At 45.4% G+C, this 15,863-nt stretch overlaps 1 protein-coding gene across 16 annotated transcripts in view; it reads left to right on the forward strand.

Moving 5' to 3' along the window:
* The first annotated feature begins 1,957 nt into the window (after positions 1-1,957).
* The window catches only part of LOC751032 (uncharacterized), a 341,389-nt gene continuing 327,483 nt past the window's right edge, over positions 1,958-15,863 (forward strand). For all 16 annotated transcript variants that reach the window (XR_010158493.1, XR_010158494.1, XR_010158496.1 and 13 more), the window contains exons 1-6: positions 1,958-2,397; positions 5,507-5,646; positions 7,543-7,629; positions 7,809-7,911; positions 9,043-9,226; positions 12,281-12,369. Coding sequence is in view for 10 of the 16 variants with exons in the window: in XM_063814431.1 (XP_063670501.1) it covers positions 2,165-2,397; positions 5,507-5,646; positions 7,543-7,629; positions 7,809-7,911; positions 9,043-9,226; positions 12,281-12,369 (836 nt within the window). In the remaining 6 variants the exon portion in view is untranslated. The remainder of the gene's footprint in view (positions 2,398-5,506; positions 5,647-7,542; positions 7,630-7,808; positions 7,912-9,042; positions 9,227-12,280; positions 12,370-15,863) is intronic.

Raw genomic sequence — 15,863 nt, forward strand, 5'->3', positions numbered from 1 at the left:
TGTTGTATGCTTACCTATATCAAAACTATGTTGTTTAGGTGCCGGGCACGGTGGCTCACACCTGTAATCCCAGCACTTTGGGAGTTCAAGGGGGGCGGATTGCCTGAGGTCAGGAGTTCAAGACCAGCCTGGTCAACATGGCAAAACCCCGTCTCTACTAAAAATACAAAAATTAGCCAGGTGCAGTGGACAGCGCCTGTAATCTCAGCTACTCATGAGGCTGAGGCCTGAGAATTGCTTGAACCCAGGAGGCCAAGGTGGCAGTGAGCCGAGATCATGCCACTGCACTCCAGCCTGGGTGACAGAGTGAAACTCCGTCTGAAAAAAACAAAACAAACAAACAAACAAAAAACCAGACCATATTGTTTAGGGATACTTAGCTGACAAAATAATAGAGACAAGCATGACATAATTACCATGAAAATCAGGCCCTGGGGTGTTGGTGGGGAAGGTTTAAGTGGAAAGAATGGAGCGGTGACAATGTGTGTCAACCTGGGAGGTGGTGACCCTGGGGTTCGCTTTGTAATTCCTCAAAATGAGCATTTATGTGCTATTCACTTTTCAGAGGATAGAATTCTGAACTAAAATGTTTAAGCAGCCATACGCAAAAAAAAAAAGAAAAAATATGGATAGATTTTTATTTTAATTAAAACATTTAAAAAATAGAGACAAGGCAGCTGGGCGTGGTGGCTCACGCCTGTAATCCCAGCAATTTGGGAGGCCGAGGCAGGCGAATCACGAGGTCAGGAGATCGAGACCATCCTGGCTAACACGATGAAACCATGTCTCTACTAAAAATACAAAATAAAGTTAGCCAGGCGTGGTGGCGGGCGCCTGTAGTCCCAGCTACTGGGGAGGCTGAGGCAGGAGAATGGCGGGAACCCGGGAGGTGGAGCTTGCAGTGAGCCGAGATCAGGCCACTGCATTCCAGCCTGGGCGACAGAGCAAGACTTCAACTCAAAAAAAAAAAAAAAAAAACATAGAGACAAGGGTCTTGCTATGTTGCTCAGGGTGGTCTCAAACTCTCCGGGCTCAAGCAATCCTCCCGCTTCGGTCTCCCAAGCAATCCTCCCGCTTCGGTCTCCCAAAGCGCTGAGATTCCAGGCGTGAACCACCGCGCTCGACCAGGAAAAAAAAAAATATATATATATATAATATATAATATATTTTATAATATATTATGTCATATATTACACATAATATACAATATATATAATACGCATAATAAAGGTATATTTAATATATATAAAGATATATATGTATATAATAATTTTTTTTTTTGAGACGGAGTTTCACTCTTGCTGCCCAGGCTCGAGTGCAATGGCTCGATCTCAGCTCACTGCAAGCTCCGCCTCCAGGGTTCAAACCATTCTCCTGCCTCAGCCTCCCGAGTAGCTGGGATTACAGGCGCCCGACACACGTCCGGCTAATTTTTGCATTTTTAGTAGACACGAGGTTTCATCATGTTGGCCAGACTGGTCTCGAACTCCTGATCTCAGGTGATCCGCCCGCCTCGGCCTCCCAAAGTGCCGGGATTACAGGCGTGAGCCACGGCGCCCGGCCTGAATAAATCTTTTAAAACATAAAAATCTGGGTGAGCCCCTGGCCGGCCGGCACAGATGCCGGGGTGGGGCCGCGAATCGGTTGGGACGCACTCTATCCGGCCTAGGGGCACCGGGGCCAGCACCCGGCCGCCGCGCGTGCGCAGTGGGCGGGGGGCCCCGCGCTCCTACCTGCAAGTGGCCAGTGCCGAGTGCTGGGCCGCCGCTCCTGCCGTGCATGTTGGGGAGCCAGTACATGCAGGTGGGCTCCACACGGAGAGGGGCGCCGACCCCGTGATAGGGCTTTACCTGGTACATCGGGGTGGCGCGTGCCAGACACCAACGGTCGGAAACCGCCAGACACCAACGCTCGGAATCCACGCCAGGCCACGACGGAGGGCGACCACCTCCCTTCTGACCCTGCTGCCGGCGTTCGGAAAAAAACGCAGTCCGGTGTGCTCTGATTGGTCCAGGCTCTTTGACGTCACGGACTCGACCTTTGACAGAGCCACTAGGCGAAAAGGAGAGACGGGAAGTATTTTTTCCGCCCCGCCTGGAAAGGGTGGAGCACAACGTCGAAAGCAGCCGTTGGGAGCCCAGGAGGCGGGGCGCCTGTGGGAGCCATGGAGGGAACTTTCCCAGTCTCCGAGGCGGATCCGGTGTTGCATCCTTGGAGCGAGCTGAGAGCTCGAGGTGAGCTGGGCTCGCGGTCGCCCCTCTCGCGCGCCCTCTTTGAGAACCATGGCGTCCAACCTCCCTGGAAATGGGGGGAACATGGCCGAGGCGCGTGGCGAGGCCGCCTCGTGGAGGCCCCGGAGCGGCATCCTCAGCGCCCCAGCGATCCGGTGCCCATTAGGTGCGCCTTGAAGCCGAGGCAAGCTCCTTCGGGGTGCTGGGCTGCGGGCAAAGAATTCGGCCCTGTGAAGAGTTGGGTTCGGCCTGTCTCAGGCCCTGCCCACATCCCATCACAGGGCCGTGGACTTGAAGCCGGAACGTGAAATCCCCATAGACTGAATGCATTTCCTTTCTACCTGTTCTCTCTCCCCTTTTATTTTTATTTTTATATTATTTTATTTTTAATTTTTACTTTATTTTTTTGTAGAGACGGGGATTTAGCTATGTTGCCCAAGCTGGTCTGGAACTCCGGAGCTCAAGCAGTCCGCCCGCCTTGGCCCCCTAAAGCGCTGGAATTACAGGCGTAATGCACTGTGCCTGGCCTTTAAAAAAAAATTGAGGTCATTTTGGGGACAGTAGAGCGTCCAGACACATCCTAATTTGCATAGCTGCGCAGTTTTAAAAAATGCAATGCATTTTTACCTGTTAGGGTATGTGATTTCTGGCTAGTAAGCTACACCGAATCTTGGCTAGCACAGTTGAATTCCATGTCAGATTTGTAAACGCAAATTTGCTGTCTGCATTTAAATATATTAGATATATTTAGGTAACTACATTTAAATGTATTGAGACATTTAAATAAATTTGCCGTCTGTATCTAAATATCTGAAGTGGACCAGGTGCGGTGGCTCACACCTATAATCCCATCACTTTGGGAGGCCAAGGCAAGTGGATCATGAGGTCAGGAGTTCACGACCAGCCTGGCCAACATGGTGAAATCCCATTTCTACTAAAAATACAAAAATTAGCTGGGCGTGGTGGCAGGTGCCTGTAATCCTAGCTACTTGGGAGGCTGAGGCAGGAGAATCGCTGGAACCCAGGAGACAGAGGTTGCAGTGAGCTGAGATTGCACCACTGCAGTCTAGCCTAGGTGACACAGCAAGACTCCATCTCAAAAAGAAAAAAGAAAAAAAATCAGAACTGGACCTGTAGCCTGTAGTGTGTTGCCAAATAAACTTATTTTTAGAGATACTTCTTTCCATTTTCTGTGAGGTCATCTGCAGTTTCACATGGTAGACAGACTTTGGTGAGATTCTTAGCAACATAGAATGAAGAGTAAAGAGGTTTGTTTATTTCACAAGAGTTTATTTAAGGCCTACAATGTGTTAAATGCTGTAGGAAATACCCACTGATTTCTCTTTTCATGGAGGTTTCCTGCCTTCTCTTAACGAGTGATCAATTAAACTGTTTACTGGAACTTGCTAAGTTAATGAACACATGGGATACATTCTTTGGATGAGCAGACATTGGTTGGGCAGAGGAGCAAGAGGAGAGCAGTTTAGACAGAGACCTGCTTATACACTGTAGTGTCTAAAAGAGCTTGTGATGTTCAGGAAACAGTTGTTCACTGTGCTGCAATATAGGGGACGGCCAGTTGCGGTGGCTCACACCTGTACTCCTAGTGCTTTGGAAGGCCAAGGCGGGCAGATCACCTGAGGTCAGGAGTTAGAAACCAGCCTGGCCAACATGGTGAAACCCCATCTCTACTAAAAACACAAAAATTAGCTGAGTGTAACGGTGGGTGCCTATAATCCCAGCAACTTGGGAGGCTGAGACAGGAGAATCACTTGAACTTGGGAGGTGGAGGTTGCAGTGAGCCGAGATCATGCCATTGCACTCTAGCCCAGGTGACAGGGTGAGACTCTGTCTCAAATAATAATAATAATAATAATAATGATGTAGGGGACTTGATGAAGGGAAAGGATTAGACAGATTCTGAAAAGAAGGTAGTTTGGGGCCCAGTGATGACTAGATTTTAAGTTTCATATAGTAGGAAGTGGGGCACTAGTAATTTTTCAAGCAGAAAAATTATTTGACCAGATTCGTGATTTCAAAAATAGCTCTGGTGATAGAGTGGAGGATGGGTTGGAGCAGGGAATAAGGGGAAATGAAACCGTTATAAAACTCTTAAAGCGGGCCGGGCGTGGTGGCTCACGCCTGTAATCCCAGCACTTTGGGAGGCTGAGGCGGGCGGATCACGAAGTCAGGAGATCGAGACCATCCTGGCTAAAACGGTGAAACCCTGTCTCTACTAAAAATACAAAAAATTAGCTGGGCATGGTGGTGGGCGCCTGTAGTCCCAGCTACTCAGGAGGCTGAGGCAGGAGAATGGCGTGAACCCGGGAGGCAGAGCTTGCAGTGAGCCAAGATCGTGCCACTGCACTCCAGCCTGGGCGACAGGGCGACAGAGCAAGACTCCATCTCAAAAAAACAAAAAACAAAAAAACAAAAACAAAAAAACAAAAAAAAAACTCTTAAAGCAAGTACAGCAAGAACTTTGAGGGTCTTTGCTAAGACAGCAGCTGGCAGCTTCAATTTGGAGTAGGGTATCAAAGGCAACTGTGTATAAGGAATAGTTATATAACTGGTATCCAATTTCTGAGATGATTTTGACTTAAACATTGTGTATTTCCCAGCATACTGTTGGTTTTTCTAATTATGTGGGAAATTATGTTGCTTTTACTTTTTTTTTTTTGCTCATTGCCCAGCCTGGGGTGCAATGCTGCAATCTCAGCTCACTGCAACCTCTGCCTCCCAGGTTTAAGCGATTCTCCTGCCCCAGCCTCCCAAGTAGCTGGCATTACAGGCGCCCACCACCATGCCTGGCTAATTTTTTATATTTTTGGTAGAGACGGGGTTTCACGATGTTGGCCAGGCTGGTCTCAAACTCCTGATCTCAAGTGATCCGCCTGCCTCTGTGTCCCAAATTGCTGGGATTACAGGCATGAGCCACCACACGGGCCATGCTTTCAGTTTTCAAGAAAGAAGACACCATTATTGCCAAAGATTTTGGTAATTTGAGAGATACAATGTATGTTTTCTCCATGTGGATACTAGATAGTAAGGATCTGTTGAATTTGAAGTGTCTATCCAGAAGTATTTTGGGTACTTGTTTAAGGATTGTAAAACAATGTTTCCATTTCTGGATATGATAAATGTATTTGTTAATATAATAAATGAATAGTTTAGACCCATAAACTATTTGCAGTGTTGAGTCATTTCCCACAGTTAAAATCAGGATGAAAATATATAGCTGAATACTTGCTTTGTTTCTTGTAACATTTCTTTAGTACAGAACCTGCTAAGGCCATCAAACCTATTGATCGGAAGTCAGTCCATCAGATTTGCTCTGGGCCGGTGGTACTGAGTCTAAGCACTGCGGTGAAGGAGTTAGTAGAAAACAGTCTGGATGCTGGTGCCACTAATATTGGTAAGTTTGGGAGAGTTTTAAGCCACAAGAAATGATCAGTGAATGTTGTTGTAGTCAAGAAACATTTGTTATTGAAATAAGACTATCAAGTGTTGATGTAGTAATAAATTATTATTTTTAAGTTAAAGTTAGCACCTATTATGTGCCTAGTACTTAGCTAGGTAGTAATAATAATAACAACAGCTTTTATTGTGTTCTTATGGTGCGCCAGGCAGGTGTTACGCTAAGAATTGCACAGAAATATCTCATTTAATTTGCAGAATAGCTGGGCGTGGTGTTTCACGCCTGTAATCCTAGCCCTTTGAGAGGCTGAGGTGGGGGGATTGCTTGAAGCCAAGAGTTCAAGACCAACCTGGCCAACATGGTGAGACCTCGTCTCTATTAAAAAATAAAGTAGGCCGAGTGTGGTGGCTCACGCCTGTAATCCCAGCACTTTGGGAGGCCAAGGCGGGTGGATACCTGAGGTCAGGAATTCGAGACCAGCCTGTCCAAAATGGTGAAACTCTGTCTCCACTAAAAATACAAAAATTTGCCAGACCTGGTGGCAGAAGCCTGTAATCCCAGCTACTGGGGAGGCTCAGGAATGAGAATTGTTTAAACCTGGGAGGTGGAGGTTGCAGTGAACCGAGATTGTGCCACTGCACCGCAGCCTGGGGACAGAGCAAGACTCCATCTCAAAACAATAAAATAAAATAAAATAAAATAAATCCTGGAGTAGTGGCTCACATCTGTAATCCCAGCACTTTGGGAGGCTGAGGGGGGCTGATGCTTTGAGGTCAGCAGTTCAAGACCAGCCTAACCAATGTGGTAAAACCCTGTCTCTACTAAAAATACAAAAATTAGCCAGATGTGATGGTGCATGGCTGTAATCTCAGCTCCTCAGAAGGCTGAGGGAGGAGAATTGCTTAAACCTGGGAGGTGGAGGTTGCAGTGAGCCAAGATCGATTGTGCCACTGCATTCCAGCCTGGGTGACAAGAGCAAAAGTCAATCTCAAAAAATTAAAAAAAAAAAAAAAAAAGGAAAGAAAAAAAAGAAAATGACAAAATAAAAAAACAAAAAATTATTAATCTGCCAAATAACTTTATGAGATAGAACTTATTACCTCCATTTTACAGTTGAGGAAATTAAGGGACAGTAAATTTCCTTTTTTTGAGATTATAAAGCTAATAAAATAGAATCTAGGAAGTATGATTCCAGAACCAGTTCTGTTTTTTTTTCTTTTTTTTTTTTTTTTTTGACATGGAGTTTTGCTCTTGTTGCCGAGGCTGCGGTGCAATGGCACGATCTCAACTCACTGCAACCTCCGCCTCCCACGTTCAAGCGATTCTCCTGCCTCAGCCTCACCAGTAGCTGGGATTACAGGCATGCACCACCACACCTGGCTAATTTTGTATTTTTAGTAGAGATAGAGTTTCTCCATGTTGGTCAGGCTGGTCTCGAACTACTGACCTCAGGTGATCCGCTCGCTTTGGTCTCCCAAAGTGCTGGGATTACAGGCATGAACCACTGCACCCGGCCCCCGTTCTCCTTACTGGGTATGTTAAAATTATTTCTTTCAAAGGAAAAGGCTGGTCAAAGTGCAACAGTCTTTACAACTAATTGATCACAACCAGTTACAGATTTTTTTGTTCCTTCTCCACTCCAACTGCTTCACTTGACTAGTGTAAGGAAAAAAAAAAAAAAGAGGAAAGAAAGAAAATGCTAAATTATTTAATCTGGTCTAGTAAATGGCCAGAAAGAACTTTATAAAAATGAAATATACAAAATGACACTAGTATGTTTAACTAAAGGTATAGTTACGACACTTAAATTTGCACATTATAAATAATATCAATATAAAAACTGATAGCGTGGGTCCATTTTTAATAAATATATAAATATTTTAAACTTTCTAGATCTAAAGCTTAAGGACTATGGAGTGGATCTCATTGAAGTTTCAGGCAATGGATGTGGGGTAGAAGAAGAAAAGTTCGAAGGCTTAAGTAAGTTAATTTTTTCTAATCCTATTATAAAATAATTGGGCCACATGTCTTAGAATTTTGAGTAACACTGTCTTGGGAAACACAAAAACAGTTTTTTTCAAGCCAGTTACTAGATATCATGTATATTTATTGTTATAGCACTTGAAATATCTTAGTCCTTACTTTATACTCTCTTTCAGCTCTGAAACATCACACATCTAAGATTCAAGAGTTTGCCGACGTACCTCAGGTTGAAACTTTTGGCTTTCGGGGGGAAGCTCTGAGCTCACTTTGTGCACTGAGGTGATAAAATATTTTTATCCATTCACTTGACCCCTTAGAAAAACCTCTCTGAAAATTAATTGGAATCATTATTATTTACAATTTTCTGTCTCAATATCTCAGCTTCTAGCTTCTGAATTCTGTTTTGTCTCACTGCCAATCTAAGTCCTAGTACTTCTGAAATGTGAGCAATAAATGAATGAAATGAAGCAAATAGTATTGTTAAAAAAATTGGTTACCCTTATTAGAACAGTAACTTCTCAATTTGAACATAACATATAGGTAATAAATGATAGTTACCATTGGTTTTCATTATCAATTTTTAGGGAAACACTTCACCAAAGCACTATTTAATTATAGCACAGATACTAAATTTTTATAAATAACTACATGCACACACACACACGCACACACACATATATATATATACATACATATATATATATATTTTTTTTAGAGTCACACACTGTCACCCAGGCTGGAGTGCAGTGGCACAGTCTCAGCTCACTGCAGTTTCTGCCTCCCAGGTTCAAGTGACTTTCTTGCCTCAGCCTCCTGAAGAGCTTGGACTATAGCGTGCACCACCACTCCTGGCTAATTTTTGTATTTTTAATAGAGATGGGGTTTTGCCATGTTGCCCAGGCTGGTCTGGAACTCCAGGCCTCAAGTGATCTGCCCTCCTTGGCCTCCCAAAGTGCTGGAATTACAGGCACGAGCCACCGCACCCTGCCCTACATATACATTTTAATTATAATATCTTTTGGATTCTTTAAAAAATTTTAAAAAAATTTTTTAAAATTCTTTAAAAAAATTCTTTTAAAAAATTTTGTTTGAAGAGTAATAACAAAACAAATCTCTATTTGAGAATCAATAAATCTTGAGATCATTTATGGTTTTGCAATTCAACCTGAAAAATGAAGTCAAAGCTTTTATCAAAACAAAGCATGTTTAGTGCTCTCTGTCTCACTGTCTTTTAGATGCCAGACCTTAGATTTTATGATGACTCCTCAACCGTTTAGATCTCGGTTATCTCAGAGGGATCATCAGCTTTTTAAGAAAATTTTGAGAGAAAAGCAAGTGAAGAAAAGAGTAGTCAGTGCCCAACATCACGGATCTCTCACTGAACACACCATGCCTGGTATTCTCTCACAGCGATGTCACCATTTCTACCTGCCACGTATCGGCGAAGGTTGGGACTCGACTGGTGTTTGATCACGATGGGAAAATCATCCAGAAAACCCCCTACCCCCACCCCAGAGGGATGACAGTCAGCGTGAAGCAGTTATTTTCTACGCTACCTCTGCACCATAAAGAATTTCAAAGGAATATTAAGAAGGTACAGTAAATTAATCCCAGTTTTCAAGAGTATTGGTTAATGCACATGAGCAAAAGATTTTACTAAAGATGTTTATTCTTCAGTTGATTCTCTTCCCCTAATTTATTGTGAAATGCTTTATTTGCATTTCTCATTAAAGACTTAACTTCAGGATGATTTACTTTTTTCTTTTTATCACATAGTGTTTATTAGGACTGGGAAACGTAGTGAGACTCTGTCTCTATGAAAAATTAAAAAAAAAAATTGACTGGGCATGGTGGCATGCACCTGTAGTTCCAGCTACTTGGGAGGCTGAAGTGGGAGGATCACTTGAGCCCAGGAACCTGAGACTGCAGTGAGCTATGATTGCGTCACTACACTTCAGACTGTGAGACAGAGTAAGACCCTGTCTGGAAAAATATATATACATATATATACATATTTTTTATTTTTTATTTTTATCTTTTTTTGAGATAGAGTCTCACTTTGGCGCCCTGGTTGCAGTGCAGTGGCGCGATCTCAGTTCACTGCAACCTCCACCTGCCAAGTTCAAGCGATTCTCCTGCTTCAGCCTTCTGAGTAGCTACCATTACAGGCACGCGCCACCACGCCCAGCTAATTTTTGTATTTTCAGTGGAGACGGGGTTCCACCATGTTGTCCAGGCTGGCCAGGCTGGTCTCGAATTCCTGCCCTCAGGTGATCTGCCCACCTCGGCCTCTCAAAGTGCTGGGATTACAGGCGTGAGCCACCATGCCTGACCTTATGTACTTATATTTTTATGAGAATATTTCTCTTGGTTTTCTGATAAATGAGTTACTGGAACCCTTATGAATTTGAATGCAAATGAAACAGCTAAATGTTGTATAATTGTTGTGTTTAAAAAGCAGATTATAAAACTGTCTGTATTATATGATTACAGTTTTATGAAAACAAAACAACGGGCCTAAATGTGTATAGTATAAAGACTGGAAGAGTCAGCACTTCCATGTTCTCAGCAGTTATCCTCGGATGTGAGATCTCATGCACTTTTTGCTCTCTTCTTTGTGCCTTTCCATTTTGCATGCATATTTCTTATAATCTAAAAAGTTACTTAAACATATGCAGCTAAAAACTTTTTTTACTTGTAAAGCATTCGGTGCTAATTTTAACTTTTTTTGTTTAGACGGAGTCTTCTCACTCTGTCGCCCAGGCTGGAGTGCAGTGGTGTGATCTTGGCTCACTGCAACCTCCGCCTCCTGGGTTCAAGTGATTCTCCTACCTCAGCCTCCCAAGTAGCTGGGATTATAGGTGTGTGTCACCACACCCAGCTAATTTTTGTATTTTTAGTAGAGATGGGGTTTCACCATGTTGGCCAGGCTGGTCTTGCACCCCTGATCTCAAGTGATCTGCCCACCTCAGCCTCCCAAAGTGCTGGGATTTCAGGCGTGAGCCACCACGCCCGGCTTTTTTTTTAAAGCTTTTTTGTAAGTCAGCCAGCAAGAACACAGGAGGAAGTACTCAAATCTCCCTTACACAGCTGGGGGCTATGTCAGGTTTTATAAGCGTAGGGTAATGAGGTGTGATTTGATTGGATCTTGCAATAAAGTAATGCTGGGAGGTGTGATCTGAGTGGATCCTGCCATGGGGTGACACCAAAACTCAATGTGATTGGATCCTGGCTCCTGCCTTGGGGTGTCTGGTTCTTAAATCGGTCCGAGCTCTTCAGGCTGAGCTCTTAGGTTCCACTCCACGGTGGCACGCTTGGTTAACCTGGGCATGCACAGGGTACATGACCTTCAACCTGCGGGTCGATGGCAATTGAAAAACAACTGACAACTTCATTACATAAAAGTTGAACTGATTCGGGTGCGGTGACTCACGCCTGTAATCCCAGCACTTTGGGAGGCCAAGGCAGGTGGATCACCTGAGGTCGAGGAGTTCAAGACCAGCCTGGCCAAAATGGTGAAACCCCGTCTCTACTAAAAATATAAATATTAGCCAGGCGTGGTGGCGCACCCTTGTAATCCCAGCTACCCCAGAGGCTGAGGCAGCAGAATGCTTGAACCTAGGACGTGGAGGTTGCAGTGAGCTGAGATCGTGCCATTGCACTCCAGCCTGGGTGACAAGAGTGAAACTCCATCAAAAAAAAAAAAGTTGAACTAGATTTGGTCTGATGCAGTTACAGATTTACAAACCGCGTCCCACCCTCCTGCCAACACCTTCCACTCCTCATTCTTGAGGGATTAGGGATGGAGGTCATGCTTCTGTATCGACTTCATGCTGACCAGGGGCACTTAGTCCCCTAAAGTGAGAGGAATGAAACTCTTGGGCTTCTGAGTTCAGATGAGTTCTGGGGTCACCCGGAGTAGCTTGAAAGGCTGGTATTGTTGTAATACAAGCTGAAGGTGGAAGTGTTGGATCCTGGAGGACAAACAGCTCACCATCCATTTAAATAAATAGGACCAAAAAGTAACAGAACAGTGGCCACGAGGGGCCCCAACAGGGGAAGAAACCAGGTGAGGTGTGGTATAGTGGACTCGACTGCCTTCTAAATCTCAGTGGTTGTCCGGGTGCGGTGGCTCACGCCTGTAATTCCAGCAAAAGAAGAGCCGAGGCAGGGTGATCACGAGGTCAGGAGTTCAAGACCAGCCGGGCAAACATGGTGAAACCCCGTCTCTACTGAAAATACAAAAATTAGCCAGGTGTGGTGGCGTGTGCTGTAGTCCCAGCTACTAGGGAGGCTGAGGCAGGAGAATTGCTTGAACCTGGGAGGCGGAGGTTGCAGTGAGCCGAGATTGTGCCACTGCACTCCAGCCTAGGTAACAGAGCGGGACTCCATCTCAGTCAATCAATCAATCTCAGTGGTTGAACTACCCTTGATATGGTTCAGCTCTGTATCCCCAACCAAATCTCATGTCAAATTGCAATTCCCAGTGTTGAGGGAGGGACCTGGTGGGAGGTGATTGGCTCATGGCGGCTGCCGTCCCCCTTGCTGTTCTCGTGATAGTGAGTGAGCGCTCATGGGATCTGGTTGTTTAGAAGCGTGCAGCCCTCCCACTTCACTCTCTCTGTCTCTCCTGCTCCACCATGGCCAGAAACGTGCCTGCTTCCCCTTCGCCTTCTGCCGTGATTGTCAGTTTCTTGAGGCCTCCCCAGCCATGCTTCCTGTACAGCCTGCAGAACTGTGAGTCAATTAAACCTCTTTTCTTCATAAATTCCCCAGTTTCCAGTAGTTCTTTATAGCAGTGTGAAAACAGACTAATGGACCCTTCTGGTTGAAGGAATGTAGCCATTCTGCTTGTTTAACTATTTCCTTTCTGTTCATCTCTATTTCCCGGGAGGTGTTTATCCAAGTGCAATAGGAGATATTGGTGACTGCAGAGTCCCCTCAGTGTTCTGCTAGTAAATAGTTGAAGGTTGATCAGTGATCTCCAGCATTTTCAGTCTGGCATGGAAAAGCCCCCATGTAACTGGTAAAGGTATCAGTAAGCACCAGGAGGTATCTAAATCCACCAGGAGCCATAGGCATCATGTTGATGTCCATTTACCAGTCTTCCCTGGCAAGATTCTCTGAATTGTACTGCCTTGGCCAAAAGAGGTATGGGAGGGGCTGGGCACAGTGGCTCGCGCCTGTAATCCCAGCATTTTGGGAGACCAATTCGGGTAGATCATTAGAGGTCAGGGGTTCAAGACCATCCTGGCCAACATGGTGACATTCCATCTCTACTGAAAATACAAAAAGTTAGCTGGGTTTGGTGTTGGGTGCCTGTAATCCCAGCTACTCGGGAGGCTGAGGCAGGATAATCACTAGAACCTGGGAGGAGGAGGTGGCAGTGAGCTGAGATCTCGCCATTGCACTCCAGCCTGGGCAACAAGAGCGAAACTTCATCTCAAAAAATAAAAAAAGAAGTCTGGGTGTGGTGGCTCGTGCCTGTAATCCCAGGACTTTGGGAGGCCAAGATGGGTGGATCATGAGGTCAGGAGTTCAAGACCAGCCTGGCCTAGATGGTGAAACCCTGTCTCGAGTAAAAATACAAATATTAGCTGGGCATGGTGGCACACACCTGTAATCTCAGCTACTCAGAAGTCTGAGACAGAAGAATTGCCAAAACCCGGGAGGGAGAGGTTGCAGTGAGCCGAGATCGCGCCACTGCACTCTAGCCTGGGTGACAGAGCAAGACTCCGTCTCAAAAGAAAGAAAGAGAAAGGAAATTCCCCAGGGAAGTACCTCAGCTTATTTCATGAAGAGGTACTGAAGGAAGCAGAGGCACGTGGAGGACTTCCCCACCTCGTGCAGCTATTTGGGCCATGGCGTCTGAAATGTATTATTTCAGAGTCACCCCTTTGATGACCTTGGCAGTGGACTGCAGTCATCTGTTTAGGCCTTTCCATGGCCCGTGTCAATGCCGGTATTTCTGTCTGTTGCACATTTGATTTCCTTGCTGTTGGCATTTAGAAGGCCCCCTGTTTCCCAGATCACACCACGGGCATGGACTGCAGAGATTGCGTCTTGTGAGTCTGTAGAAACAGTCAAGGCCTTGTCCTCTCTTAGGTCCAGAGCTCAGGTTAATGCAGATTTTCCCAGCCGTCTGTGCTGAAGTCCCTGTGGGGAGGCTCCCGGCTGGTTTCCTGTAGGTAGACAGCTACACATCCTGCCCTTCATTGGCTTCTTTTCATGAAGCTCCTGCTGTCTACAAAACATGTCTCCCTTTTCTTCTTGAACCACATCTCTGTTATTGAAACTCTAGAAGTCAGCGAGGCACAGTGGCTATGCCTGTAATCCCAGCGCTTTGGGAGGCCAAGGTGGGCGGATCACCTGAGGTCAGGAGTTCAAGACCAGCCTGGCCAACATGGCGAAACCCTGTCTCTAATACAAATACTAAAATTAGCCAAGCATGGTGGCCACTGCACTCCAGCCTGGGTGACAGAGCAAGACTCTGTCTCAAATAAAGAAAGAGAAAGTATCATGCTTTTCAGAGTTCTGTGGGTTGTTATAGTGAATTATCAAACCTGAGGACGTGGTGGGAACCTCCAAATTTGCAGCCAGTTGGTGAGAAGTACATGCGGTCTGTGGACACCCAAGCTTGCAGCTGCATCTGAAGCGAGGGCAGCCTAGCGGGGGCTGGTGGCCTTAACCTGTGGCATTTGATGTAACATCAGGGAGTTGACATCAGAATTACGTCACACAGGCCAGGTGCAGTGGCTCATGCTTATAATCCCAGCAATTAGAAAGGCAAGATAAGAAGATCGCTTGAGCTTGAGTCTGAGCCCGCAGTGAGCTATGACCGCACCACTGCACCCCAGTCTGGGTGACAGCACAGGACCCCGACTCCAAAAATAAAAAAGAAAAATCACAAAGAATTGCATGGCAGAGTGCCTGCCTTTCACAGCTTGAACTGTTGCAGGAACTTTCTTTTTTTATTTCTTTCTTTTTTTTTTTTTTTTTTTTGTGATGGAGTCTCACTCTTTCACCCAGGCTGGAGTGCAGTGGCACGATCTCGGCTCACTGCAGGCTCCGCCTCCTGGGTTCACACCATTCTCCTGCCTCAGCCTCCGGAGTAGCTGGGACTACAGGCGCCTGCCACCGCGCCCAGCTAATTTTTTGTATTTTTAGCAGAGATGGGGTTTCACCGTATTAGCCAGGGTGGTCTTGATCTCCTGACCTCATGATCCGCCCACCTCAGCCTCCCAAAGTGCTGGGATTACAGTCCTGAGCCACCGCGCCTGGACTTTTTTTTTTTTTTTTTGAGAGGGGTTGGGGAGACATTTTCTCTGCTAGTGATTCTCCTGCCTGGTCTCGAACTCCTGCTGGGATCACAGGCGTGAGCCACCACGCCCAGCCACCTTTAGAGTTTTCTTACCACCTGGTTTTCCTCTCTCAATATCTTTCTCTCATTTCCTGCTTTAAAACTCTAGCTTGGGGTCTGGGCACAGTAGCTCATGCCTATAATCCCAGCAGTTTGGGAGACTGAGGCGGGTGGATCACTTGAGGTCAGGAGTTTGAGACCAGCCTGGCCAACATGGTGAAACCTTGTCTCTACTATTTTTACAAAAGTTAGTCAGACGTACAGGCGGGTGCCTGTAGTCCCAGCTACTTGGGAGGCTGAGGCAGGAGAATTTGGTGGAATGCAGAGGTGAAAGTTGCAGGGAGCCGAGGTTGTGCCACTGCACTCCAGCCTGGGAGACAGAGCGAGACTGTCTCCAAAACAAACAAACAAACAAACAAAAAAACCCTGTAGCTTGGGATCAGCCTTCTCTTCTGTTGTTTTTCTTTAAAAAATAAAAATTAAAAATAGGCTTCAAGTGATCCTCCCGCCATGACCTCCAAAACTGCTGGGATTGTAGGTGTGAGCACTGCACCCAGCCTTATGTTTTTTTCTACATAAAAAACAGCACAGGATTATCTTCCAAAGCTAATAAATATGTTCAAATAACCACAACCCCATTAAGGAAAAATGTCACTTGACAGCAAATAATCAATCCAGACCACAATATGATCACACTCACTGTGAAGGTGAGAAAAGTTCATCTTTATTATGTTTCCCCAAGAGATGCACTGCACTGTTCTCTTGAAAACACACAGCTCGTGTCCTCCTTTAGAACACACATCCTCTTTAAAGTAACATACAAACATGCCAAAACAAGATAAAAAATTCCATCTGAATTCTCACATTTCAA

The sequence above is a fragment of the Pan troglodytes genome, chromosome 6 (genome assembly GCF_028858775.2).
Source record: "Pan troglodytes isolate AG18354 chromosome 6, NHGRI_mPanTro3-v2.0_pri, whole genome shotgun sequence".
NCBI classification, from domain to species: domain Eukaryota; kingdom Metazoa; phylum Chordata; class Mammalia; order Primates; family Hominidae; genus Pan; species Pan troglodytes.